This window comes from Nestor notabilis, unplaced genomic scaffold (genome assembly GCF_000696875.1).
Source record: "Nestor notabilis isolate BGI_N333 unplaced genomic scaffold, ASM69687v1 scaffold9839, whole genome shotgun sequence".
In the NCBI taxonomy this organism is placed as follows: Eukaryota; Metazoa; Chordata; class Aves; order Psittaciformes; family Psittacidae; genus Nestor; species Nestor notabilis.
Window position 1 is genome coordinate 10583 of NW_009942344.1, and position 27239 is coordinate 37821.

Below are 27239 nucleotides of genomic sequence, written 5' to 3' on the forward strand. Positions count from 1 at the left end.
TTCCCCCTTCCCCAAAGTTTCCTGTCATATATGAAATCTGCTGTCATATATGAAGCATATATGAAGCAGCCCTGTTAACTAATTAGACTGACAACAGCTAAAATAAGGAACTTATGCATATTGATCTTTAGATAATTTTAAAAGGTACTGTATAACATATGTGACTTTCCTGGAAAATACCATAAAGGAAAATACGGCGATGTGTAAGTGAAATGAAGTTTGAATCCTCAAGGACTTGTGAAGGAGAAAAAAGAGAAACATTTGCCATATAACAGCCTAGGATGGCTGTTGAAAAATAGTTTAAAAAAGCATTGGTTATCAGGGTTGATATAAAAACACTGGCCTTTCCACTGCCTCTGTTGCATCATAGATATAGTCAACATGACAAGTTTGACATGCTTTTCTGTGTATGGGAGTGCCAGTTATAAAACATATGTTCCTAATACAAGAGCAAGACAAACCAAAGATTGCTTTTACTCAGGGTGCAGTATAATACACTTTTATCTGCCTGTCCCAAGGTGTTAAACACAGCCCCACCATTGCTACTATGTTAGCTAAACAGCTGGAATGTACCATACTCCCACCCAAAGTAACTGTTTCTCAATATACAGCTGATAGAATAATTGAAGGTCCCAGATAAGGAACTATATACGTTTACAAATCCCAGATACGATGCATTCTTTCTCTTTTTTCACCCTTAAAACCAGCTTTATCGAGGTCTGCATTGTTTTAATTGACAATTGGTGAATTGTTTATAGCAGTGGGATCCCAGTGCTAAGCCTGTGCCCCATCTCTTGTCACCCCATGCCTGTGCTCCGTTACACTACATTGTTGTCTCCGCTTCTCAAGGCCACATAGACTGTATCAAGTATCTCTATGTTGAATTGTTACATTACAGCCATAAATACCTCATTCTACACAGAATGGTGGCTTGTTGCTGCTACCTCTAAAAAACCATGGCTGTAATACACAAGGGTAAAAGAGTAAAGCAAATTAGCAATAGACACCTGGTTGGTTAGAGAAACTGCTGTCATAGCTAAACCAAGTAACATACATTAAAGACCAGCCGGACCAGGCACGTCAAACCTTGGCCCTGAGGTCCTGCACACTCAGTACAAAACTTATGGCATGTGACTGGCAATGACAGTGCCATACTGCAGGATGACATGGATAGACATACGACTTGGACGTCTTGGGCATAATGCAAGCCCAATGTAAGGCTGACCTCCTTACAGCCTTTGGCAGCATCCTACACTTTCCTGTGGTGAAACAGGGATCATCCAGTAGTGTTCAAGTCACATTTCACTACCTAAGCTGCAGGGCTCCGGGGAGTTAAGGGCTTATCTCAGCTTTAACAGGATTTTGTAGTCCTGTTGACATGAAGCCTTTCTTATGGGACTTCTCACAGGGATTTGTCACTGGCTGAGCTGGTGTGTGGCTCCCCATGATGTGATCCCCAATGGGAGGTGGGACTAGAGTCCCTCCCACTGTTGTCCCTTTTCCACCACAGGTGGAAAATCCATTCACACCATCTCACTCACCTCAAGCTTGCACTTTTTTATTCTTAAACTATGACCTGTTGACAGAAGGCGTTTCTTGGGGTGGGGAAGAAGCAGCAGACTGCCATCCAGGTAGCCCCTTCCTACCAGCTGCACAGTAGTTTTTTGTGCTGCCTCAGGGATAATGTTTTGCCGGTTAAAATTGTCAGCAGTGAGCAAAGAGCTTGAATGCCCTCCTCTGAGCAACGGCCCCAGTGCAGCACCCCTGCCCGTGGTGCCAGAAGCACTTTCCCACAGGGAGCCTCGTGAGGATTTACAGCCAGGAACAGTAGGGCAATCCTGTTTACCTTGCCCTTCCAGTTCCCATCATCTCTGTTGATATCCAGTACTGTAGGGGGTGCTACAGAGGATTGTGGATGCTAAGTAAAAAAATCATCTTCGAAAGCACTGGATGCTTCACAGTGGTCTTGTTGCCAATTCCACACAATGTTCTTCTTCAGCAAAAATCACACTCCCAGGAATACAGACACTCGGCACACGTGACTCCAAAACCCGCAGAACCCGGGCGAAGTCCACGCCACCTTTTTTTTCTGTTATCAAAAAGAGCCAGTATGTGTTGTGTTTCTGCTGTAATAGTTCCTGGCAGTTTTCACCTTTCAGTCCCTCAGGTACCTAAAAACCGTTTGGCTAACAGAATGGAAGAGGACAAGGCAAAGAAAATATCCTGAGAGCCAGCAAGGACAGAGATGCTTGCGCTATGTCCCTAGGATCCCTGAAAATACGCAGTTCAGAGGAAACAAGAAGAAACTGAGCTGTGCACACTGACTGAAGCTTCTCTGGTGCTACTGCTGCGAGCAGTGCAGGGAAAGTCCTACAGAGAAGAATGAGTAATAACAGGAGCTATACAGACGTCCAGCTGCAGGTGCCCCATTACAACAAAAACCCTCCCATCTACTGGCAGTTCTCATGGGAATTTTAAAGTATGTGGTTGGTGAGAAAATACAAAAAATAAGCACCTAACCTATGGCAAACAGCAAATGTTTAAGCCAAGCTCTTATTAAATCTCTGAACTTTCTTTTCAAATGGAAAATTATCAGTTGGGCACTTCAGAGATTAATGTTTCTGAAGATAACAGAGTTCTTCAATTATATGAGGCACATCTGTAAGATAGAAGGTATGCAATTACTTTCTCTATGACAAATGGAAATACAAGCAGCAACAAATAAAAATGTGTTAACCACAATTCTGCATTTACATAACATTTGTAACTCAATCCATAATACTGAAGGCAATTACTTGACTAATCTACATACAAAACTAAATGTCATTTATGCAATCCAAAACATGTATTGTTAAAACATAAGTTTTCAAAATGAAGAGACGCAGTCGCTAAGCTTAACAGTCACAATGTCGCTCAACGATATACCCATCTTAATCAAGAGGCACCAGCTCCTGGCAGTGAAAGATTAGCAATGTCTCCTCCCTCATCTCTTTGGAAACAAACTCCAAACTCATTTATTACAGCAGGAGCAAAAAGCATTTTTTTAAGACTGCTGATAAGGGAACAGCCTCCTTTCTTTTTTTTTTTAGTTCGATGCACCTTTTCTCCAAAGCAAATGTCAGGTACGTGACAAGTTACACACATCTAGTACTGAAACAAATTCCTACTTATCCAGACACATCAGAAGCATCCATGGGGCACTACAGCTAAAAGTCCATTCTTCAAATCTGCTGCATGCCTAGAATTGTTTTGAAACATTTTTTATTCAATCTTATCCTTTTACATTCACTCATTTGGCATTAACTCAGCTGTAGTCAACAAATCCCTCTAAAGCTCAGAGGTGAGCAATGGCTATCAGAGAAGGTACAGGGCAAGAAGCTCAGCTTTAAACTGTGGAAGTAACAAGCACAGAGATAAAAGCTTCACACTAGGTTTCCAAAATGCACCCAAATGCAGTGTCAGAGAACCTCATTAAGCAGGGCAGCCTAGACAACACAGAATGTACTGGTGCCAGGCCCCAAAATCCTGAACTTGCAGGGTCATGGCCTAGAAGATCTATGAGTTCAGCAACATCTTTCAACACTTTGGCTATGTGAGTGAACACTGCACTCACAGCTATTATGTAGACAGTATATATTCCATGTTGTGTCCACTATGAATTTTTAGTTACATTTATACAACAGGTTTACTATCTCTGCTGGTTTAGCGGTACCTGACATGGACGTACACGTTCAAAAAAATCACAAAACAAGTCAAAAGAGATGGAAGACAGTTTAATAGTAAACACTGAACACTTTTTACTCTGATTACATCACTTGCAATAATCACTCTTGCTTCATTTCCAGCAGCAAGAGAGTCAGCTGGAAGAAGGCACTAGGCTTCAATCATATTCACCATATTTCTATGTAATACTTCATGCACAGCACAGATAACAGCCTTTTTCCTATCTGCATTTCTGCCCAGGTATGTGATGCTACTGACATAACTTGGGGACTGAACTAGATGACCTCTGAAGGTCTCTTCCAACCCAAACTATTCTGTGATTCTATGTTTCTATGAAGCCAAATCCAAAATGTTGAATTCTTTGTATTTGATCGTAGACTGTAAGAGGTCCTGCTTTAGGCAGTAGGTCACCTGGGATTCTTAGAATGACTTCAGGGTTTAACTGTTGTGTAAACTAGAAGAGGAAAAAGAAACTGCTATACTAAATTTCATTCGGTCTTTTCATCATAAAAAGCTTGCAGGGTTAAGTACAGACATTTCATCTTTTTTGTAGTTTGATGTCAACCATTTCCTTGTTTCACAGTGGCTGTCCTGGGTTCAGCTGTAACAGTCTTCACCTTCCTAGTAGCTGGTGCAGTGCTGTGTTTCGGCTTTAGTCTGAGAACAGTGTTGATAACACATCAATGTTTTAGCTGTTGTTCAGTAATGCTTACCCTGACCTTACCTGAGACTTTTCAGCCTCTCATGCTCTGCCAGTGAGGAGGGGCATGGGAAGCCTGGAAGGAGCAGAGACAGGACACCTGACCCAAACTAGCAAAGGGGTATTCCATACCACAGCATGTCATGTCCAGTATAGAAATTGGGGCAAGTCACCTGGAAGATCCAGATTGCTGCTTGGGCTGAGGTGGGTATCAGTTGGTGGATGGTAAACAATTGTATTGTGCATCACTTGTGTTTATTGTTGGGGTTTTTTTCCTTTCCCTTTTTAGTTTTATATTCTCTCCCTTTGTTATTTCCCTTATCATTATTAGTAGTAGTAGTGGTTTTGTATTATACTTTAGTTACTGTTCTTATCTCAACCTGTGGGGTTTATATTCTTTGAATTCTCCTCCCCATCCCACTCAGAGCAGGGGAGAGAAGGGGAGGTGAGTGAATGGTTGCATGGTGCTGAACTACCCGCTGGGCTTAAATCATGACAGTGGCTATGAATACTTCTTTGATGATCTCCTTATCCAAGTTCCTGCCTGTAAAGAGAAATGAATTAGTTAACTTTATTTTACAGTGTCTTTAAAAAAATTCATGCAAGTAGCAATCTGCTGGTCTTCTCAGCAAAGATGATGTTTATTATTCCAATGAGTCAGAACAGCAATACTAAAATTAAGCTGCAGGTAACAAGCTAACTAGCTTTTACAGGCAACAACAGACTTCAAGCTGCACAAGTTAGGGAAAGGAGGAAAAACTGGGATTTGCTGGTCATAAAAACACTTTGCAAAGTGAAGAGTAATAAGCAGGAAATAGAAATGTACAGCCTTGGCATTACAAGCTTTCCAGAAAAAGAAACATGTATTTTACACATTTTAATGGCTATAATCACCTTCCTTAGAGTTACTGAATATTCAATCAAACATTCAAACCATTCCCATAACCAAATATATGATTATGGATTTTTATTTTAATGTCACCAAAAGGCATACTGTAGATTCCTCTCAGCTACAGTATAAAACAGCAGGAGGTCTTGATGGATAAAACTTTGACTAGAGGTTGTGCTCAACATACTCACTGCTATTATTATGGCCAGTTTAGGCCAGTTGCTTTTCCCTGGACAAGTTACAGGACTGCCTTCTGAAAGAACAGCTTCTTACAGTCAAATGAGGAGATACGTAATTTCTTCCTACCTATTAGGACCAATCTATTTGTCCTCTTTTCACCTTCTTCCCAGGGTACTGCAGTCTCTTCTAGATCATAGAGCTCATGGACACCTTGGACTATCACCTGATGAGATTTGCCTTGAATAGATACCAGTCCCTTATCAGAAAAATAACTGTTAGGATACATAAATAAACCTTTAAAATTAAATATTTAAGAGGGGGGGGAAAAAAGCGCTTTGAAACTAGGGCAAACAGGGAAAAATATTTCTGACAAGTATGCACCAGTTAGTCAAAATAACCATGTAGTATGATCATGTCTAGTTGTAACATCCATTCTCACATCTCCTTATTTTGTTAAAAACTAATCATTACACTGCCATACTCTGCCTCCTGTTCCCCATTTGGTCAGTACCTACCTTTCTGAGCAAAAATAAAATGTCATCAGCTACTGTGCATTTGGAATAAATACATATATGGTGTTTGACATACGAGTACATGAAAGACTAATTGCCAACAAAGATTATGTAAAATGAGCACAAATGTTTGATTTCAGATTATTCTGAATAAGCTGTCATAGTCAGCAGATTCACTATACTGAGTCAGAATGCTTGAATACTGGAGAACGAAGAAACATTTGTGAAGTAAAACAACTAGCAAGAGAATTAGAAGGATACACTGTCAGTCAGCCCATTAACCCAAATACCAAAAGCTATATTAAAAAAGTTTTCATGACTTCATGTACAACTTCATAAAATATTTTAGTGGAACGCATTCTATAAAATTTATCTTATACGATTATAAAATTTAAAAAAAGGGGGAAATAAAAGGAGTTAAAACTATTTCATAAAAAAGGTCTGCATTTGACATATTAGTTGGAATTTTCTATTACTACCAAAAGGATTATGACTGCAGGTAAGATATATATACAAAAGCAACAAACTTTGGAACCCACTCATAATTACTTGGGGTTCATTTGCTTTGCTGTATTTGTCTGTGACTGAGAGCAAGCACACTGATTATTACAGGCCTCAGATCTCCTAAGGAATTACTGTGATTCCAATGCTCAATAAAATAATAAAAAATGTTATTATGCATAGCAGTACTGTTTTCAGATGAATTAAGATGCATCAGTGGCTATTTTCTTCTATTTGTCAGGAAGGAGAAGACAAAGATATTCTCATTTTGTTAGTGAAAGAGCAAGAATACAACCTTTCTTCCAATGATATTAAAATAATTATGTCGCTATCCATGATGCTCAAGTGTTCTCAGAAAACAAACCAGTGTATTTTCTTGTATTTCTTACAGCCTACTAAATGACAGACTCAATTCTCATTTTTTAATGATTTACTTGGCTGCTTGGTATCCAAAATTGTCACCTATACTCCTCTCAAAACCATGCAACTGAAAAAACATTTGAGGCACCCATGAAGATGGAATCTTACTGGCTGCATCTTTAGAACTACAGGCTGGCAATACTATAAGTTGTAAGAGTACTAGTACTGCGCTGCTATGTTATACCAAATTCAACTTCTGCATATTATGCCAACGATTACAACTATGAATAGCAATCTATAGCATCCAATCGACAGTATCTAATCCCTAGATAAGGAGACATTTATGTGAGATGGATGGAACCTTTCAAAGCAATGGAGGTAGAAGTGATTTAACTATGTCCTGATCATTAACTCTGCCACTGATGTTTGGGATTGTATATCTTCCCTCTCAATTCAAAACAAGTAGAATCAATATGTGCTTCTCTGTCAGCTATCTCCTTTTGAGTTGTTCCACCAGCCAGAAGATAACAAACTGTTTCTACATGGAACAATAACAAACTACTATTCTCCATTGTATCTGCTCTGCTACAGTGATCCAGTAGTGCCTTTGATAGGTATGCAACTGACAACACACTGCAGTATTTTAGGTGTAATGGAGAAAATGCATTTCATTTCTGACTAACCTTCAGTCTTATGACGTCCATGGTGTGCCCAGTCTTATCTTTCATATTCTTCTCCCACAGAAGATCCTATGGAAAGGAAAAATTTTTTCATAAAGAGAACGACATGGGATGATTTCTTATAAACAGCCACAATGATTTTTCTGTTGACAGTCATGTATTACTTACCTGAATGAAGAGGTTTAAGTTTTCTTCTTTTATATTTCCTGGAACTTCAAATGTTACTGTAATTATACCCTGCAAATGGAAATGCCCAGTTATTATTACCAACTTGAATATACATTACATTCATTTCAAACTGTTCTTCATAACTTGGCCTAATAAAAACGCAACTATATACCCATGGGAAATTAAAAAAAAACCCAAAAAACGAAATAATCCACTTCCATCCTGCCCCAATTTGCTCCATTATGTAATACTATCTGGTTTTGTTTGGGTGTGCACTTAAGAGGCATACACAATACTCTGCATAGCTTAATGCCTCTAGCTTTTACCACGTAATACTTTACTGTAGCTGATGTCTGTTTTCAAAGAAAGCCTAAGAATTTTAATTCTGATAAGATAATAAACTCAGTCTTTCAAACATGTTTAAGAATTATATTTTCTTGGCATACTGATCTTTGTCACTATTTCTGATCTTCATCACAATTCTGACAGACAGAAATTAATCAACATATTTTTCACTTATCCATACCTGACTGTTATGAATTCTTTTTATAAACAGAATATGTAGGAATAGATTTCAAAAATCAAGAAGTCTGAAGTGATGTTTTATTTCAAAGCAACCACCAGCTTACTGCTCTTAACCAACTATTTAACAAAACAGAAGATGAAATAAATACGTAGTTTAAAATTAAAAATTTATTAAAAAAATAAAGGCAATAATGTCTTAAACTCATTTTTGTCCCTATGACCTCTCAACGGTATAAAACACAGAAAAGAATTACCTCTTGTACAGCCTAAAATTCTTTAAATTATTCACTGCCTTCAGACTAGTCTAACTCAAAAAAAAAGCAACAAGCAGCATATCTAAATGTTTACCTATTAACCAAGTAAACTCATCAAAACAATGAAGAGCTAACACTTTGATCAGCTTCAGACAACAGACAAAAGTTCACTATGCTTCACACACTGTGCAGTATTGCTTCTGTTTACCTTCCACATGAAGATAATAAGGACACTTTATCATGCAAAAAGGAGTTGCACTCTACTGCGAGAGGTGTTCTGATCTCATTTATGCCTCATCTTAAAAATAAACTAAACAGGGATAGTAACAATGAATTCTCACTGTTTCCGACTGATCAAACAGGTCCACACTACAAAACCAGTAACGTCCTTAATAATAAAACAAGCATGCTATAACTCTCGTAACATTCAGGAAGGCTTCTACTTAACTTTTTTTTCTACTTTAGGGGTCTATTTAGACTTTCATTACTATAACTGAACATATTTAAGATGAACACAAATTTTAATTAAACAAAAAAACTACAGACTTAAGATTCTAAGTTAGCATGAGACTGATTTTACATTTAATCTGTAGTTCCAAAAGATTATAATTGCCTTTTACTGTTTTCAAGCAACTTCACAGTCAAAACTTGTAGTTTAAAAAGCAAAATGAATCTTATATTATCCTGAAAATTAAATTTATCATAGCAACTTTCTAGAAGGGAAGCACACTTTTCTAAGATGGGCACAGTCACTACTGCTCCCACTGCCCCTCTGGTATCACCTGATAATCTGGTGGAACATCCTGTTGACCACAAGTGACCCAGAGTATCATACTGGGGCAAACGTGCCAGATGCACATGTGCAAGATTAGCCTCATGACAAAGCACAGAATCACAGACTCATAGAATGCTTAGGATTGGAAGAGAACCTAAAGATCATCTAGTCCCCCCCCCCCTGCCACTGGCAGGAACACCCTTCAACTAGGTTGCTCTAAGATCCATCCAATATAAAAGCCCCATCCAAATACATAAAATCAGTCCTCTACTTAAGTATTCTGAATGAGGTAAAAACTGTCTGGTAAGCAGAAAAAATTACCTTGGCTATAACATTTGGAAAACAAAACAAAGAGAAAACCCCCAAACAAAACAAAAACACCACCAAAAATAAGAAAAAAAAAATAAAAGGCAATTAAAAGGAAGGCTTTCCTAGTAAAACCTGTACATCATGGATAAAACAGATGCTTAAAAATAGCAATTAGCGTTCTGTAGGGATAATGGATGAGATCTTTTTTTCCTTCATCAAGATATGCTGATCACAAAAGGCACTGCATTTGCTCAAATGAAAGCCACAAAGGCAGAAATGCTATTTGCAGTTGCACACACGGAGAGTAAAGATTCTGCCCTAACAAAAACACACACTGGGTTGAGAAGTCAAGGGGTAAGAGGGGCAGGCATAAGAAAATACATTTTAGAGTTAATACATTTTAGAGTTTAATTCCACATACTAAAAATAACATTGACCAAACTGTTTCTTTCCTTTCTAGCACGCATGTGTCTACAGGATTGATATCTATATTATAGGGCACAATCTATTTCACTGTTACAAGTCAAATTGTTACTGCTTCTTATGAAAACAATGGGAAGCACTCATAAAGCAGAAATCTACACATGCTTATCTACTCAGTGAAGTTTCAGTGTCGCTTTAAGGAATGCAAAGTCATGAATAACATCTCCCTGATACCCACATACACAGATGACATTTGGATACAGCATCTACAGGATGAAGACTGGCTACAAATTCAGGACTTGGTTCTGCAAATATTAAAAAGAGTAGTGCTATTGTTTCAGTAACACACTCCAAGTGAATCAATGAATGATGTGAGTGTCAGGAGAACTGGAAACCTATAAGCTACTTTTGAAAGTAAGATTTAATATATCCATTCAGGATCTATTTACAACAAAGCATGTTCCTATCTGCATTCTATGAATCTTCCAAAGATCTTAAAACACATTACTCCCTAACTGAAACCTTCTGAAAAGGTAGTATTATTTGCATGCAATGCTTGCCATTACCTGAACTACCTTGTTGTTACAAAAAGATGAAGCAGTATTTTTGGTAATTACCTTGTCTAGATGTGCATTTGCTGTCTTCAGATGCTCCAGCTTTTTCTGCAAACTGAAAATAAGTTAAATGTCGTGTTTGAGTGGGATAGACAAAATGTCATTATTTCAAAATTTAGACACTCTGCAGTATTGAAAAAAAAACTAAAATAGCAAAGATAGACTACATTCTCAGAATAAACCTCAACTGTCTACCAGTACAGTCACACCAATAAGATGTTGTATCCGCTATGCTGACAGAAATCCTTACTGTAATATGCAGTTAAAAGGACAATTTTGTTAGTGTACTGGTGTGTTATTTGTGCTCAAATGGTACTGGATGCAAAGAATTTTTCTGCTGCATATGATAGGGCAGAAGTCACCTTTAATATTTTAGGTAGGGCTTTCTGTATACAAACTAATAACAGGGTAAGCAATTTCACTGTACAGAGGTCCAATAAAAACAAAAGAAATGGAACTTGACTTAAACAGTCCACAACCTTCTTGGTGGTCTCAGAATTTGTCTTTAAATGCTGCATCGTTTTAACACCAAATATTGAGAACCTCTAAAGGAACTATGAGTGAGGTAAGTGAGAAGAGACTAAGGAAAGCAAGAGAGGTTGTGGGGTTTTTTGGTTAGCTCTTTAAGGTCTTTCTGAGATTTGTAGAGCATAGCACTTCCTAGTAAACCTTGCAGAATGCCACTTAGTATTACAGCTAATCACATCTAACTGTGAATTGCCATTATGAAGAACCATCCTTTTCTAGTTCATATCTTCTTAATGCTTTCTCTCTGTTATGTGGCTCCAGGATGAGTCAGTTTAGCTAGCTGATCTATCGTAAGAACTCAGGACATTTATGATCTGGTTTATGACCTAACAGTTATCTATTGTCCATAAAGAATATATTGGCCTTTCTCCTCCCTTAACTTTCTTCAACCAATACTTTTCACAAATCAAAAGCCAGTGCCAGCAAAAAGAAAGGGCAGCAGAGAGTGAGGATAGTACTACACCAGTTCACTGGGAAATTTCTTGAGCGCATCCCATCTACTAGAGGTTACTAGCTTGCATCTTCTGCAATTTCTTCTTTATGTGAATAAGGAAGTAGCTACATTCCTTCACCTCAAGTGAACAATGTGCATTCAGGAAGAAAAACGAAGCTGATACTGCCTCCATTTGCATATTCCCTCCTTTTCTTTACTGATCTGGCACTCCTTGCTCTCTTTGCTGAACAACTTCAGCACACAAAGTAAACAGAAAGCCCTTCTCCCCTCATGTCCAATTTTACTTTTCCACCCTCTAGCACGCTGAAGCACAAATTTAGCATTAAAAAAGAAACAAGAACGTAGAACACAGTAACCAGAATCTGTAGTGGCTTTGTCTGCTGTTGTACCTCAGTCCCTCATTGTTTTCTGTGAAAACTAAGGAGGCCTGAAGTCCACCATGATGTCAAGTGAAAAAAATAATTTCAAGTACTTTAAGAAAAACAGTGGAGAGTGTACAAACCTAGTCTAATATTAGTATAAAAGCAAAACTTTAACTGGGAAAAAAGCCAACCATCCACGCACACTCTGGCTCATCTAACTTCACAAAGCCAAAAAACCTTTTGGCACACATTTCAAGCGGGGAAAAACTCAGTCTCAGATTACCACTTCTAAAGTATGAATTTTAAACAAGTGACTGAACTAAAATTTCTAAGAAACCCAGATGGAAATTTGAGCCAGGATTTAAGTGTCTATTTCATGCATGTATTTATACAACAGATGTTATTTCTAACAAAGGACAGTGAAATTATCACCATACCTTATTCCAGATAAACTGTCAAAAGCATGCAGGTCCAAGACATTGGAGAGATCAACTCTAAATAGAGGAAAGAAAGCAAGATTTGTACTTTGGCTATATTTAAATACTGTGTATACTTCTAAAATGGTTTACTGAAGCTTATATTAGTTTTCCTGTCTATCATACCAATGCCATCAATCCTTAGCCTTATTTTTGAATGTTGGTGGATGATATTGTCTCCTACAAGGAAATGGCAGTGCTTACTTACACAGTAATATATAAGCACAGAAATATCATTCTTAAAAATATAGTAAACCTCAAGGTATTTCCAAGAAAGATGATAAAATCCCTCATAATGGCTGCCTGAATAACTGATTTTCCCTAAATAGGAAAAGGAACCCTGAAGTTCTTCCTAGCAATTACTCTGCATCCCTAATACAGACCCTCTCAACACACAAACCCCTGGAATACATGCAGCTTATACTGACACGCTATTAGCAAACAAAACTGAAATATGCTATAAAGAAAGTCCTACTATTAAGAATTTCAACTGTAAATGCTACAAGTGTATCTCTGCAACTCCATCCCATTGCAGTATTTGTTGTTTTGTCATTCAATCACTCAGGCTGCACTCCAAGTATATACATTAGACGCAAAAACTTCACACTGTCTAGATGTCACGAGAACTGTAAATAATAGTAGTCTCAAAAATAAAAGATAGACAAATTTTGATATTGTAAAATTAGCTATGAGTAAATATCCAAGATTCACCATAAGAACAAAATCCTGGTTCAATTTAACCTGGAGTCCTCAGAGCATTCTCTCTTCTCTTTACAGACAGAGAAAAATGCCAGTAACATTATTCTAATACAACAACTTTATGAAATACTAGGTTAATAATATTGAATTTACACAATAGGACAAATTAACAAGTCTAAATTTTGCAGCACAATCTAGAGTGACTATTTACACATTAACATGAAAAATAATGGTGAACATTTAAAGCTTGATTTCAATTATTGCTCGCAAGTTTATCCACGCTTGCTGTTTTGAACCCAAGTCCCAAATGACAATAAATATATTGAAGAAAATTACTTTTTATGTAAGAGACACATGCTGCCCTGTAAGAAATTATTTACTGAGGATCTCTAGAAGAACAATAAATGAATGAATGTGAAACACTTCTCAGCAACAAAATTTATAGTATTTTTCACTCTTCAACAGTTTGCAAGTTAACAAGAAAGCAGCGTGAAGCTGCCAAACCTACTCAAACATTTCACCTAGCTGCTTGAAGAAAGTAATGAAAACAGTATGAGAATAATACTTATAAACTATAAAACTTATAAACAGGATAGTCACTAAAGACAATGATTTTCATAGTGCATCTTTTCAACAACAAAGCATAAAGTCCAGTGATGAGAATTTCAAGTAAGTTAAAGCCAACAGATACAAGATTAATATTTTTGATAACGTAAACTGAGCTGATCTTTAGATTGAAAGCAGATAAACATCTGTCTTCAAATCCCTGGGTTACCAAACAAAATACATATTCTACAGTTACCTGCTGGTCCTATCTAATCAGGCAACAGCAGCAAGTATTTTCTCTACCCTTTCCAACTATATTTAAAAAGCCAAGTGTATTTTATTAAGATTATGTCTACTGTTTTCCCATCAAAATAGCTTAAACCAGGAACTTGTATTATAGGAACGTTTATCCTAATATAGTCAAATATTTCATGTAATAGTATGCAAATCAGCCCTAGCAGTCTGAAAGATACACTGCTCTCCTAATGTCCCTGGGAATACCCTACTTCATTTTTTGTTAAATAAAAAATCTGATTCAGAGTTTCAATAAAAAATAGCAAAACAAATACTTTTCCTTCTTATAAACTTCTGTGCACTGCTTTCAAGGTAATTTTGTAGTAACAAATACACTTGCAGGGGGCATAAGTAAGAAAAACCTTCCAACTGACACAACAGAAAGAAAACTTTGCAATGCATGTGATCAGTGATTAGGTCAGAGACAACTTAGCCGTGCACGCTGCTCTTTAGTTACAAGATCTTATTAACAAGTTGCAAGAAACTTTGAATTTCTACTTTTAACACTCCTTTAAAAATTCATTACATTTTAGAAATATGCCGAAGCAAATTAAACTTCATCTATATTAGCATTTTTCAGGAACTTTCCAAATGCTATTAGTCTATAAATGGCAATATGACTAGAATATAACTTTAATAATTAAAAGCCATATTCATAAAAACCTTAGAACAAAATACAGCTTTGGGGGGTAAAAAGCTAACACCCAAGCTTTATTTCTAAAATACAAGTGGATTTGTAAAATCTACTTCTCAGGTAACTAGAAATACAGAAATATTTACAGTTACATTGCAAAGTCAAATAAAACTCACTAGTGATAAGCTCTGTAAACTAAGCTACATCTTAGTAGTGATTTTTCTTTAAATAGTTATACACTGGAGTGTACAATATGAACAGTAGCAAAGAAAAATACAAAAGAAAAATATAGGTTTTACTTCTTAAAAAAAAGATCTTTTATCTAGATGCTTATTTGTAAAATAAATATTAAATACTTCTAATTTAATAGTTTTCCTTTAAGAAAACTGATCTAATAGCATACTTAAATCTGTCACAAAAGAAGCAGGATTTAGTACCTAGTAACAGTGGCCATTTAATACCTTGATCTTTGTGTCTCTAGAATTTTACCAAGTCCATTTATTGACCTAAAACAAAATAGAAAAATCTTTAGATGAAAATGCAACCATAATACATTGTTTGAACAAATTAACCATGGAAAGCAGCATGAGAAATAGCACCACAACAATAATCCCAACCCTGTTATCAACTTGCGAACAAACCAACAAACAACCCAAACGACTTCGGTTTTGAGACTTTTTCATTTCCTAAGTAAGGGCAGGGGAACTTTACAAGTTCTGACAAAATACTACTGGAGTGAATAGCGTTTTCCTCTCCAAGACTTCCCATGATACACTCTGCTGGGTCTAGGCATTTTACTTTTAGAATTCAAACTATTAATGAAGCTGTAATGTATTTTAAAGTGTTAATGTTCTATTTTGGTTATTGTGGTATTGACAGAAAAAGATGGTGCATGTCTTTGATCCCTATTTTGATTCAGGCCATTGGTTTTTCTGTACCCATGACAATTACTTAGGGCTTCCTCTATACACCTTTGCATTTGCTAGTGAACTCTTTATCTGCTAGAAGACTTTTTTTTTACCTGATGCTAATTCTGAAAAACGGGAACAGCTGCCCAGAAATGTAAACGCTTGGACACTTAATACAAAGGCCTGTCCTTAGTAAGTAACGTCAAAACTTAGCTAGGCAGCTAGACAGGTTACACAGACAACCTGTTAAGACTACATATGCACAAAAAAGTATTGAAATGCCTTTAGAAAGGGACAGCCTCTTGTCCCTTCTGAGCTAATGATATGTGTCAATTGTGAGATCTAATTCTGTATTAACAGCAATAAGGAAGTAGCTATGTTTAAATAAAAACAACCTGTGAGCCAGTAAAGTGTTAGAGTTATGCCAAAAGTTTCATACCTGACATATGTTCTGACTTTATTCAGCTCTTCTTCTGAAACCAGGTCTGTTTTATTGACGATTATAAGATCAGCTAATGCAACCTGCCTATGCATTAAGTAATTTAAAAAAAAAATTAAAAAAAAAGACAACATGAACAAATAAATACTTTGGCAGAAACACCATCTCTCCCACAGCACCAAAAACATAGAATAAAATAGTATGAGTATTGTTAGTACAGAAAGGCAAGTATTAATCAAACTAGTACATCATGGAGTATGACTGAAGTACTATTGGCTTCTCCTTGAAGTGCTCCTCTATGCCAGAAATCTACAAACCTACAAAGACTTGCTAGTTTGAGTTTTTTCTTTTAAATGCAATCCAATCCAAAGTTCTTGCTGATTTATGAACTTCACAAGCCCCTATTTCACTTGCACTTTAAGTCTCTTTGCTTTATGAAGACTTCTGCTGTTACAGTTATCCTTAATCATTGAGGATCCATATCTAGCAAAAAAATACTCCTCCAGCTCCAGTTCTGCTTTGAGCACCTGATAGATTCTAGCACATATTTCTTTCTTCCCCCAACAGAGACGGCTGCCCTTCACTTACATAAAATCCCATGCCTCTTGAAGTATATATTAGAAGAGCCAGATCTTGGAAAAAAGACCAAATGGAGCATAAAGTCTCTTTTCTATTTTCTACCTCATTACACCTATCTACCTTGGTTTAAAGCAAAGGTGGAGAAAAACGCCTTATAAAACGAGCCATTTATAATGAACTTCTCTACAGTGCAGTTCCCAGCAGTTATATGTAAAATTAATTTATACATCCATACCGAGATGCTTCATTGACAAGGCCTTCTGGCTTTTCCTCTGTCAAGTGCTAGACAAAAATTAAAATAATTGGCTTAATCATATTTAAATTACATTTAAGTTCATTTGCAATTAAAGGAAGTTCAATTCAGCTTAGGAGGCATCTAGAATTTTTCTGTAAAACGATGGCAGAAAAGTACATTTACCATTCACCAGTACAAAAGCTTACAATTTCTTCTATGAAAACTATTCTAACGAATTTTGATTACAATGCTAAAGAGTTGGAAAACTATTATATTCATCTTAACTTTTCAGATTTACGATAAAGTGAAAAAAAAGTCACCATGACATACTGTAACCATGGAAAAACATATCTGAAAAAATGAAAGTACAGTAACTATACTAACGAGTGTGATGTCAACTAACTGTTACAGATGGGTGAGGCTTGCAGTACAGGATTTTATATGCATAACTGCATACTCCTTTTCCGTGAAAGATTTGACAAACTGCACTTTCATAGAAAAAACCCGTCATATTTACTGGGATTGTGCAAATAAACCACTACGCCTTGGCAAGTCTAGACAACTTGTGTTTGCAGTCCATTCAAGTTGCAACTGGGCAAAACAGTCAGTCAGCACTGCCAACAGCAGAAGCTCCTAGTCATGTTGCAGGAGTTAAGTATCATCTGCTGCTCTACCAGTCTGCCCAAGCTAATGTTCTCACACAAGAATTAGTGAAAGGGGGGAAAAAAATACCCGCATCTCAAGCAGCAGCATGAAGTTCAGCAATATAAAGCTTACTTAATTTAGACAGAGCAGCAGACTACACCGAAGCAGCAAAGGTTCATCTACAAGTGGCAGATGGGGTACGCCTGTCCCAAAGGAGGAAAAGGATTCTACGCAGGAGCTAGCAGGACTTATAGAGAGGGGTTTAAACTAGGTTTGAAGGCAGAAGGAGATAACACCAGGCTCACTAGACATGAGTCATGGGGTAGCATGCCACTGTTGGGGAGTCCAGATCCACAAGTCAACATTGTTGATCTGCTGGAGGATAGAAAGTCTCTGCAGAGGGATCTGGACAGGCTGGATCGATGGGCTGTGGCCAGCAGTGTAAGGTTCAACAAGGAAAAGTGCTGGGTCCTGCATTTGGGCCACAAAAACCCCAGGCAATGCTCCAGGCTTGGGGAAGAGTGGCTGGGGAGCTGGGCGCTTGGGGAAGAGTGGCTGGAAAGCCGCATGGAAAAGGACCTGCGGGTGCTGATTGACAGACACTGAGCACGAGCCAGCTTGTGCCCAGGCAGCCAACAAGGCCAATTCTGACCTGTATCAGAAACAGTGTGGCCAGCAGGGCCAGGGAAGTGATCATCCCCCTCTACCCACTCTGGTGAGATCACACCTGGAATGCTCTGTTCAGAAGGGCAACAGAGCTGGTGAAGGGTCTGGCGCACAAGTGTGATGAGGAATGGCTGAGGGAACTGGGGCTGTTTACAGTTTGGAGAAAAGGCGGCTCAGGAGGGACCTTATCGCTCTCTACAACTACCTGAAAGGAGGATGGAGCAAGGTGGGGGTCGGTGCCTTTTTCAAGTAACAAGCAACAGAACAAGAGATAACGGCCTCAAGCTGCGCCAGGGGAGGTTTAGACTGGAGATTAGGAACAATTTCTTCACAGAGACGGTGGCCACGGAAGGGGTGGAGTCACCACTGAAGTGTTTGAAAACCAAGCAGATGAGGCCCACAGTGACACCATTTAGTGATGGACTTGGCAGTCGTGGGGTAATGGTTGGACTTGATGATCTTAAAGGTCTTTCCCAAACTAGTTGATTCTATGATTCTATGAGTTATTTCCTGCCTATTCTGCCATGGAGGCAGCAATCTCCAGGAGAGGAGTATCTCCAACACCTGGAGGGAGTAAAACTTTAAACTGATGCTGTAATATTAGTAGGAGCTCACCACTTACACCTTACAGCTCTGGGAAGATCAGAGTCCGGTGCATTCCTTCATGAGCTCTAAACGTACCATGATGTTGTTTTAAAATTTTGTTTTAAACACAGAGGAATACCAAATGAAAGTGAAATTAACTGTCATGGGAGATATATAAATTTAAAAAGAAACAACAGAACTAATTTTTCTTCAAGTGGAATTATCAGGTATCTAACATTATTCGACTGGGAAAAAAAAACTGATTATTGCACAGTATCAGTCTGCCACCATAAAAAAAAAAAAGGCGAAACAAACATGAAAAACCCCAAACTATTTCCTGATTGTGCACAGCCTAAGCAGAGCATAACAACAGGATGCCTCGGAAGAAACCTCTCCTTTGACTTTTCATTTGTAATCCTCTGTGTATTGATTCTATTGAATTAAATGTTGTCAGATTTGCTGCTCTGAAAAGAATAACGTCAGTAGCCCTGGTTTCAAGTCCGGAAAGCAGAGAACTGTCACTTCAACTGTTTGCCTTCGATTAAAAAAAAATGATAAAACTCAGTATATCAGATTGCTCTGTGACAAATTCATTGGAGTGATAACCCATGATATCAATTATCACTTCAGTTTCAACTGGCTGACTGGTCACAGGGTACTGCTTGTCAGCTTTTCTTGTGATGGGTTGGTTCTTTGAAGCGTGACACCTCTAAATTGCTGACTATTATCTCAATGTCATTACCTGTATGGCTTCAAAAATCTTTGAATCACAAGCAGCTGTTGAGGTCAAGCTTTGCAACCAGAGGAATTGCACAAATTATCAAGTCCTTTATACAAAGTAAAAGTTGTTTACTTGGCAGAGAAAGGCTGAAGTTTCTATTATTCTGAACAGACGCAGTATTGTACTGATTAAATAACGTAAGGGTTTTCATTAAGCTGTTAAAAATAACAATGGATAGAAATGCTGAATGTTCCAAAACATTGTGCTGTTTCTGACATGGTACTTGAAAGTTTAAACATTCATTTTTTAACATTAATAATTCAGTGCTGCTGTGTGGACCACAATTTTATTTGCTTCAAACCAGTAAATCAGCATTGCATGAAGAGAAAGGTAAACAGAACAACACTTTTGCAAGTAATAAAACGCATTCAAGTCAGTATGAGGGCACTCAGCTAAAAAGGGGGCTGACTTAAGACATGCTGTGGTTTCTTGTGATAGTCCAGCTGATTTAAAAGTTGGCTCCTGCTTAAAAGCACAAACCAGCTCTCAGTCCCTCCCCTTAATTTTTCTATCAACTCCTCAACAAAAGTCCATGCAAAACATGATGGCTTAACTTGCCAAACTGGCTTGCTATGAGGTTACATTAGATCTGTCCTGGTTCAACACAAAATGATGAGAGAATGTGACTGCCACCTTCCAGTAAATCAGCTATTAGATCATCTCAATTGAAACAAGAAACCCAAACAGTCCACACAAAAATAAATTCTTATAAAGGAGGGAACACGTCTGTATTTTTTAACCATTATTGCTCAGTTCTTTCAGCTTTATGCAGACATTACAGAGATATTAAAAACAATTCCACGGTATGATGGGATTTTTTTACCCCAGTCGCTTATTTTGAATGGTCACTTTTGTTTTGAATCCTGCAAAAATCAACACCTAATTGAAGTAGTCACCTCCTATGCTAATTTAAGTCGCAAATAACTATATTTATTAGTACCTATTATAAAAAAAAAAAAAAGTTTAAATATTTGATTTAGTCACTATTTCTGGCGTCATCCCAACAACCTGTTCTATAGGTGTGTTTTTACATTGCCCTTCATACAGATTAGCCTAATACCTGCTCTTTTTGTCTGCTTCCATATAATGAAGTAACCTTTTAATCTGAAATGGTACCTAGACAGCTGGTTCTCCCATCTCTCCTCACCACACACACCATTTGCCATTACATTGGCTTTCCCAATTTGAGCTCTAACACACTGGTATCAAAGCTCTGCTCTTTAGAGGTGTCCTTTCAAGGAACAAGTGTCATTTCAATGACACTCTGTCAGACACATTACTGTTCTTACAGTAATCCAAATGCCATCTAGTATCCTGACAAGTCCTAGTAGACATGCTGCTGTGTTGGTAAGAATGTGAATTCCTTTGAATATCAGTACTTTCTTGTTCCCATTCAAAATATAGCACTAATATGCCCCAGCAACTGAAATCCAACTTCACCCATTGTAAGAATTAAAGCTATTGTAAAACAATGCAATTCATCTGAATGCACTCTATGCAATAGCTGTTCTTATGTTGCAGTTTTAAACCATGTGAAAAATGTAGTAGTTTACCTGCAATCCATGCTTTGCATCAACAACAGATACAATACCTAAAAGAGAACATTAAATGTCTGGAGAATTTAACAATTTAACAATTTAAAAGCTTCCTGTACAACTACAAAAATTAAAATATCATCACATTTACAATTTGTTATAATACTTCCAATGCTTCCAGTGTATCTGAGCATTAGACTTGTCACCTCATTATTTTCTTATTTGTAACTCGTCTCTCTAGTTTAAAAAAAAAAAAATGTCTACCAAACCAGGTGAGAGAAATTCTTACAAGGAAGATACCTCTCACCCTTCTTCACCAGCAAACTGGAAAATTTTACAGGTTATTGAAACAAATTAAGGGGACCAACTGAGGTATGCAAGTATTCCCATTGTAAGTGACTGGGAATCTGCAATTCTCTTGCAGAAACTTAGGAAGCCATTTACTATTCAACTGAGTGTTTACTTGGCTATATGGGCATTTCACAGACTGATCAAAGTGTTAGCAGAGTATTTTTTAAGCCAAAAAGCAAGGGGGTTTTGCTTACATTAAAAAGTCATCATTCAGCATGCTCTTTAACTACATTTAGTGATGATTTATATTACAGTAAACTCAGATTTTTATTGGAACATAGCAAATACCAGAGCTAACAGAGTACAACAAAGAAAGCAGAAAACAAAAGGCAGGAGACCAGATGATAACAACTCAAGAATTCAGAAAAGAAGAAACAATTTAGGAAACACTTCATTGGAAAAAATAAAGAGAGCTTTGGCATTACTCCTAAATATTGTTTTATAACATCTAATGAGGGGTTTTTTTTCCTCCCATTACAATCACAAGATGTTTCCACACTTGATCCCTTAGCAAAGCATTACACAACTTCTGTTTGATTCAGCAAACTGAAATTGCTCACCAAGTAGATAAATAAGAACCAGAATCAGTAAGTGAATCTTTGTGGTCAAATTTAGTATTTGAGAACCAAGATCATTTTCTGACATCTCAAACATTTTCTGAAACCTTGCCTTAAATTACAGGAATATATTACACTAGATCTAAATACAGAATGCCAGCATGTTGGAAAATTTGCACTTCTTACCATCAAGATAGATATCACTTCCCAGTTCAGAATCAACCCAGAACATGGAGGCCACAGCTCCTACAAAGTGCAGTAAATTTAGTTACAAAATTGACATTTTCCAGTAAACTACTAATATGCAGACATTTCATTTAAAAATTCTTATTTGTAGTGCTGTACTTGAAATCCCTCTCTTCCAAACTTAGAAAGCATCATAGCCTTCAAATTCCCACCACACATTTGACCTAACAACAGCTACCAAACATTATATTTGTGTGTACATCATCAGCTAGGACTACAAAAAAGCTTTAAAAATCTCACAAATCCAGATGCAATTTAAGCTGGCTAAACTGCCTTTACTCAGTAGTATCAACTAAGCGGGATTACTATACTCCAAGGCTCACTCATTTCTAAAATGTTTTGTACTGCCCTCTTCACCTTTGTGCTAGTTTCTAAGGTCATGGAACACACGCAGGGGGAAAAAAAAAAACCAACAAAACAGAGGAAAATGGAACTGGGACATTTGAGAAAACTGCTCCCTCCTAGGGACCTTTTCTTCACTGGATTCTATAAAATCTCCCATACAGTTTCTCACATCTTAAATCAAGAGGATGGGGAAAATAAAAATCACGAATAAACAGATAAAGAAAATAATGTTTTCCTTTCAGGTCTGCACAGGAAAGCTTCTGGCTTTAGGTAACCTTAAGATAGACTGAGTTACGAAATGTCTAATGCATGTTCAATCTGCAAATAGATAACTGCAGCAGAAGGCGAATTTATGAACGTAAATCATGCCTGATCAATCTGGAAAGGCTGTATCTGGCCTTCTGTGGGAAAAAAAAGAATTACTGAATTTGTGGACAAGGGTAAAGCATGGCGTGCCATTTACATCACTTCTAGCAAATTTTTCAACGCTATCTTCAAAGGTATGCTGGTAACCAAGCTGGGACATTATCAGTCTAAATGCAAAGACAACTAGGTAAAACTGGCTGATAATTAAGCTCTAAAGGTTGCAGTTAACAGGTCATACTCCACCTGGAAGCAAGTAATAAGTCAGGTTCTATTCTGGGTGGCACCTGTCCTGTTCAACATCTTCACCAGGAACCCAAAAGGGAACAGAAGACATGCTTGTCAAGACTGCAGAGACTATGAGCTTTGGAGAGGAACAGCTGACGTATCTAAGGGAAGAGCTATCTTTCAGAGGGACGTGGCCAGACAGGACAGAATGGCCAACAAGAAACTGATGAAATTCAGCAAGGCAAAACATTGAGTAATACACTTAGGATCAAAGGGCCCTGGGCAATGACACAGACTGCCTGGGGAACAGGTCTACAGAGAAGGCCCTGGGCATCCTGGTAGGCAGCAAGCCAAGCAAGAACTGTACTCTGGGATCAGTGAAGGCCAAACCCATCCCAGACTGTTCAAACAAAAGCATGGCTGAGGCAGGTTACTTTCCTCTATTTAACACTTTCAAGTCCGTATCTGGCTAGCAATTCCAGCATGGGGATCCCCCATACAGCAAGTGTACTGTCATGAAGACAGTTAAGGCCAGACCACAGGCCCCACAAGGAGACGTGAAGGAACTGCATTTGTACAGCCTGAGAGATGGGAAAGCATCTGCAGAACATAACAGCAGCATCTCTGGTACCTACACGCAAGTCACTGTCACCATCCAGCCTGTGGCAGAAGGATGGGAGGCAACTGTAGGAAGTGGAACTAAGCAAGGTTCACACAATATATATCAGAAAAATGTTTTTTCACCATGAAAAGGCAGGCACAGAACAAGTTGCCTGGAGAGGTTGTCTCAAATTTATCCTCAAGAGGATGGAGATGTATGACCTGATATCCCAAGGAGCTTGGTCTTGTCTTATAGCTGATCCTGGTTTGGACAGGAGGTTGGACTGAGGACCTCCTAACATGCCTTCCTGAATTACTGAATTATTCTGTGTGATTCTAGTATTCTTTACATGCTAGGCCTCATTATCCCCTGAATTTCCATCCAGATGAGGTGCTTCTGCAATAATGAAACACGTAGTATTCTCTCGTCTTTGTATAGTAACCTGTAATTTTGTCAGGATGTAAAACGGAACATTACTAAACTGATGAGTTGAGCAAGAAGAATCAGCAAGTAGTTAAGACAACTGGGACCAAATTCTATCAAGGACTCGGAATCTGTGACCCGATACCTCTGTACTACACATGGCCTAGGAGTAAGCTACTACTGTTTTCTGCTAAAATGGCCCTATAAAACAGATTCTAGCAACTGTCCAATGTGCTGTGTATTTATTAAGAAAAAAAAATCGTAATTTGTTATGAAACAAACCAATTTAACATATATCAGTGCCACAATAAGAAGGACAGGAGGAGCTGACAGCAGCAACAGTACTTTTTTTTTAATTATCAGAACCTTTGTTACTGGCAGGCTGTCAGTAACTAAGTGAAGTACGCACATCAGAAAAAAATACAACAGAAAACCTCAGTAACTAAGCTCATTCTAACACCTAAACCTTTCCACCTGAAGTTGCAAGATGCAGTCCTCCAAGCATCACTCTGTATCAACACCAAATACCTGTCAGTTGTTCACAGCGCTTACTCATGCAAGGTAGAGCAAAGGTCACAACATCTAATGGTTTTCTGGTATCTATTGATTTTTTTTTTCCCAAAACGTTAACAGTTTTCCAATTTGACTCGCACAGAATTTGTGTGTAATAGCAGCCAAATCAATGTCCTTTCCTCTGAAGGAAATTGCTTTACCATGAAAACTATTTAGCTTTGAGCTGGAAAATGTCAGTCTCCTAAATGGGAAACAATTGCATTTCTGATAAGAATTTCCTTCACTCTCGATCAACAACACATTTTTAATTGACGATTCAGTGAAAACGGTTTCAGATAGCTATTACTAGCATGAGCTCAAGTTTAACCACCTTTTTATAATAAATATTATTAAAGACCACACAAGAAATTTTTAAGATTGATTATTCTTCTGTACCTACCAGAAGAATGTATGAGTCTGTTCTGGAGCATATTTTATGACTTCACAAAATATAAGTTCTATCACAACCAATCTAACAATACGCCAGATGCTAACAATTTATACTCGAAAAGGAACAATGCAGAACAGCAACAGCCTTCTGAAAACCACTAGTTCCAGTGTGCTCCTCTTCTCCAAGCCCAGTGTCTTCTCTGTATAGAAATACATTTTATCTGGATTTTTGTTAAGCTTTGGAGTCAGTTTAAAGCAAATTTAAAAAAAAACCAAAAAACCAAAACGAAACACCCAACCAAACAACCCCATCCACAACCCTGCTTCTGTATGCATCCAGTTCAGTTTTTAGTCTATAAAGCAATTAAAGCATAGGCCTGACAACTCACTGCTTTAGATTACATCCTGCACAGTGAGCTGACCGGTGAGCAAACAAGCACTTCATAAAAACATAGTAATTATCATGGTTATGAAAACCATAACGTGAACTACCTGGATCTGCCAAACCAGTTGTCTCTAGCAAGATATAGTCAAATTTTCCTCTCCTTTGCATCAGGTTCTCAATTGCCTTCACACCACTGTCCCTGTAAGAAGGAACAATTAAACCCGAGAACAGAGAAACAAGCTAAAACATATATAAACATCTATCTTCTGATGCAGAACACACTGTCATTACCATCAGAGCAGACACCTGAGTCAGGGTTTATAGTCCACAATGAAAACTCAGTCACCCAGCTGCTGCTCTAATACTAGGCAAACTTTCTGTTTCATTTTGGTTTAAAAACGGTATTTGCCTACTCCCAACAGGCATAATAAAGGTGCTTTAAATGAAGATTTGTTTTCAAACACTGAAAACCCTGTAAAGGACAGTAGGGCTGAGTAAATACATAACTATTTGGTTTGGCAGCTGAAATTAAATAAAGAAAGATGGGGTGCGAGTGAGGCTGGAGAACTGAACCATGTTCTCCTGCCTTTCCACCTCACCCACAGCAAAATTGTGTTTTTTACTAAATCTCAGCTGATGAAGTCAGCCTGAAGCAGAAATGTATAGCATTTTCTATAAGACACCAATGTATACAAAACATAGCAGCAGTGGCAGCATTCCTTGCTCTAAGAATGTGTTCCTTACTTTACTGAACAGCACAGGCAACCATTTCTGAGCTCCAGCCATTCTTCATAGAGTTCTCCCCCCTGACTGATTGCCAGGGATTTCTCCAAGGCACTTCCTGGAAATATAAGTAGTACTACAATATTAATCTACAAATTTGCATGACGACACCTGGAAAAGAGATGAAAGATTTGAGTTGGTATACATTTTTACTCTTGTATTATACCTTTTTCTTCTGAGACCGTATTTCTGGCATGTTCTTCAGAAATTAGTATTTTCCATTTTATTAGAAATTTAAAAGCCAAAGTCAAGTTGGTCCTACAAAGACCAAACCCCAGAGGATGAAAGCAGAGTAAGTGTCATGAACTCTGCTGAAAGAATGGGAAGTCAGCCTTCACCTCCATATCAAACAAAGGTTCTGTCTTTATATTTTATTTTAAACTCCATGACCAGAAAAGCAGTATGCATTTTTGTTGATGAAAACAAACAAACCACCACCAACTCAGTGCAAACTGTAAGCAATGCCGATATGAAATCACAGCTGTTACAGTTAAAAATCCCAAGAAAGAAAGCAAAAAGTTCAAAGAACCACAGACACCAAGCACACATCTCCCCGTTTTCTTGGGGATCATTTGTGATCTGCACATGACTGAAGGGCAGGGAAAGAAAAGAAAATATTATCCGCCAACACGTTATTCTAATTTCCATTTGCTTGAAACTAAGCAGGACAAACGGAGGTACAGCACTTCCACAACGGTGATATGTTCATTAACTTGACTCCAAGGGATTGGATTTATGCAAGAAACAGATTAATGCACAGCACTATTCTATGAACATCATCCAGCCAAAAGACTTTTTGCCTTTCTAAAGACTATGACATATGTCAGTAATTTCAGTAATGGATTTAAAACTACAATGTTCTCAATTTTCAGAATTTGTATGAATTTGTCATTTTATGGCTAAAACAATGTTTCTGCAGATTTACATACCTTCTCCAAACTCATTCAGAATAACTGCTATTCTTTTATCATGCTGTTCTGTCAGTATGTAATTTAGAAGAGTTGTTTTCCCAGCTCCTAGAACACAGATCACGTTT

General features: G+C 37.7%; 1 protein-coding gene across 1 annotated transcript; it reads right to left on the minus strand.

Annotated features, from left to right (window-relative positions):
• Positions 1–4227: 4227 nt before the first annotated feature.
• LOC104399757 (COBW domain-containing protein 1-like) lies at positions 4228–27239 on the minus strand (the record flags this gene model as incomplete). The annotated part of the gene is made up of 15 exons (XM_010021353.1): positions 4228–4305; positions 4918–4967; positions 5619–5748; positions 7549–7614; positions 7714–7782; positions 10617–10668; positions 12395–12451; positions 15068–15112; positions 15954–16040; positions 16768–16814; positions 20998–21035; positions 22074–22133; positions 25528–25619; positions 26165–26261; positions 27133–27239. Coding segments are annotated over 15 exons (1075 nt in total), but the record flags the coding sequence as incomplete, so codon positions are not given.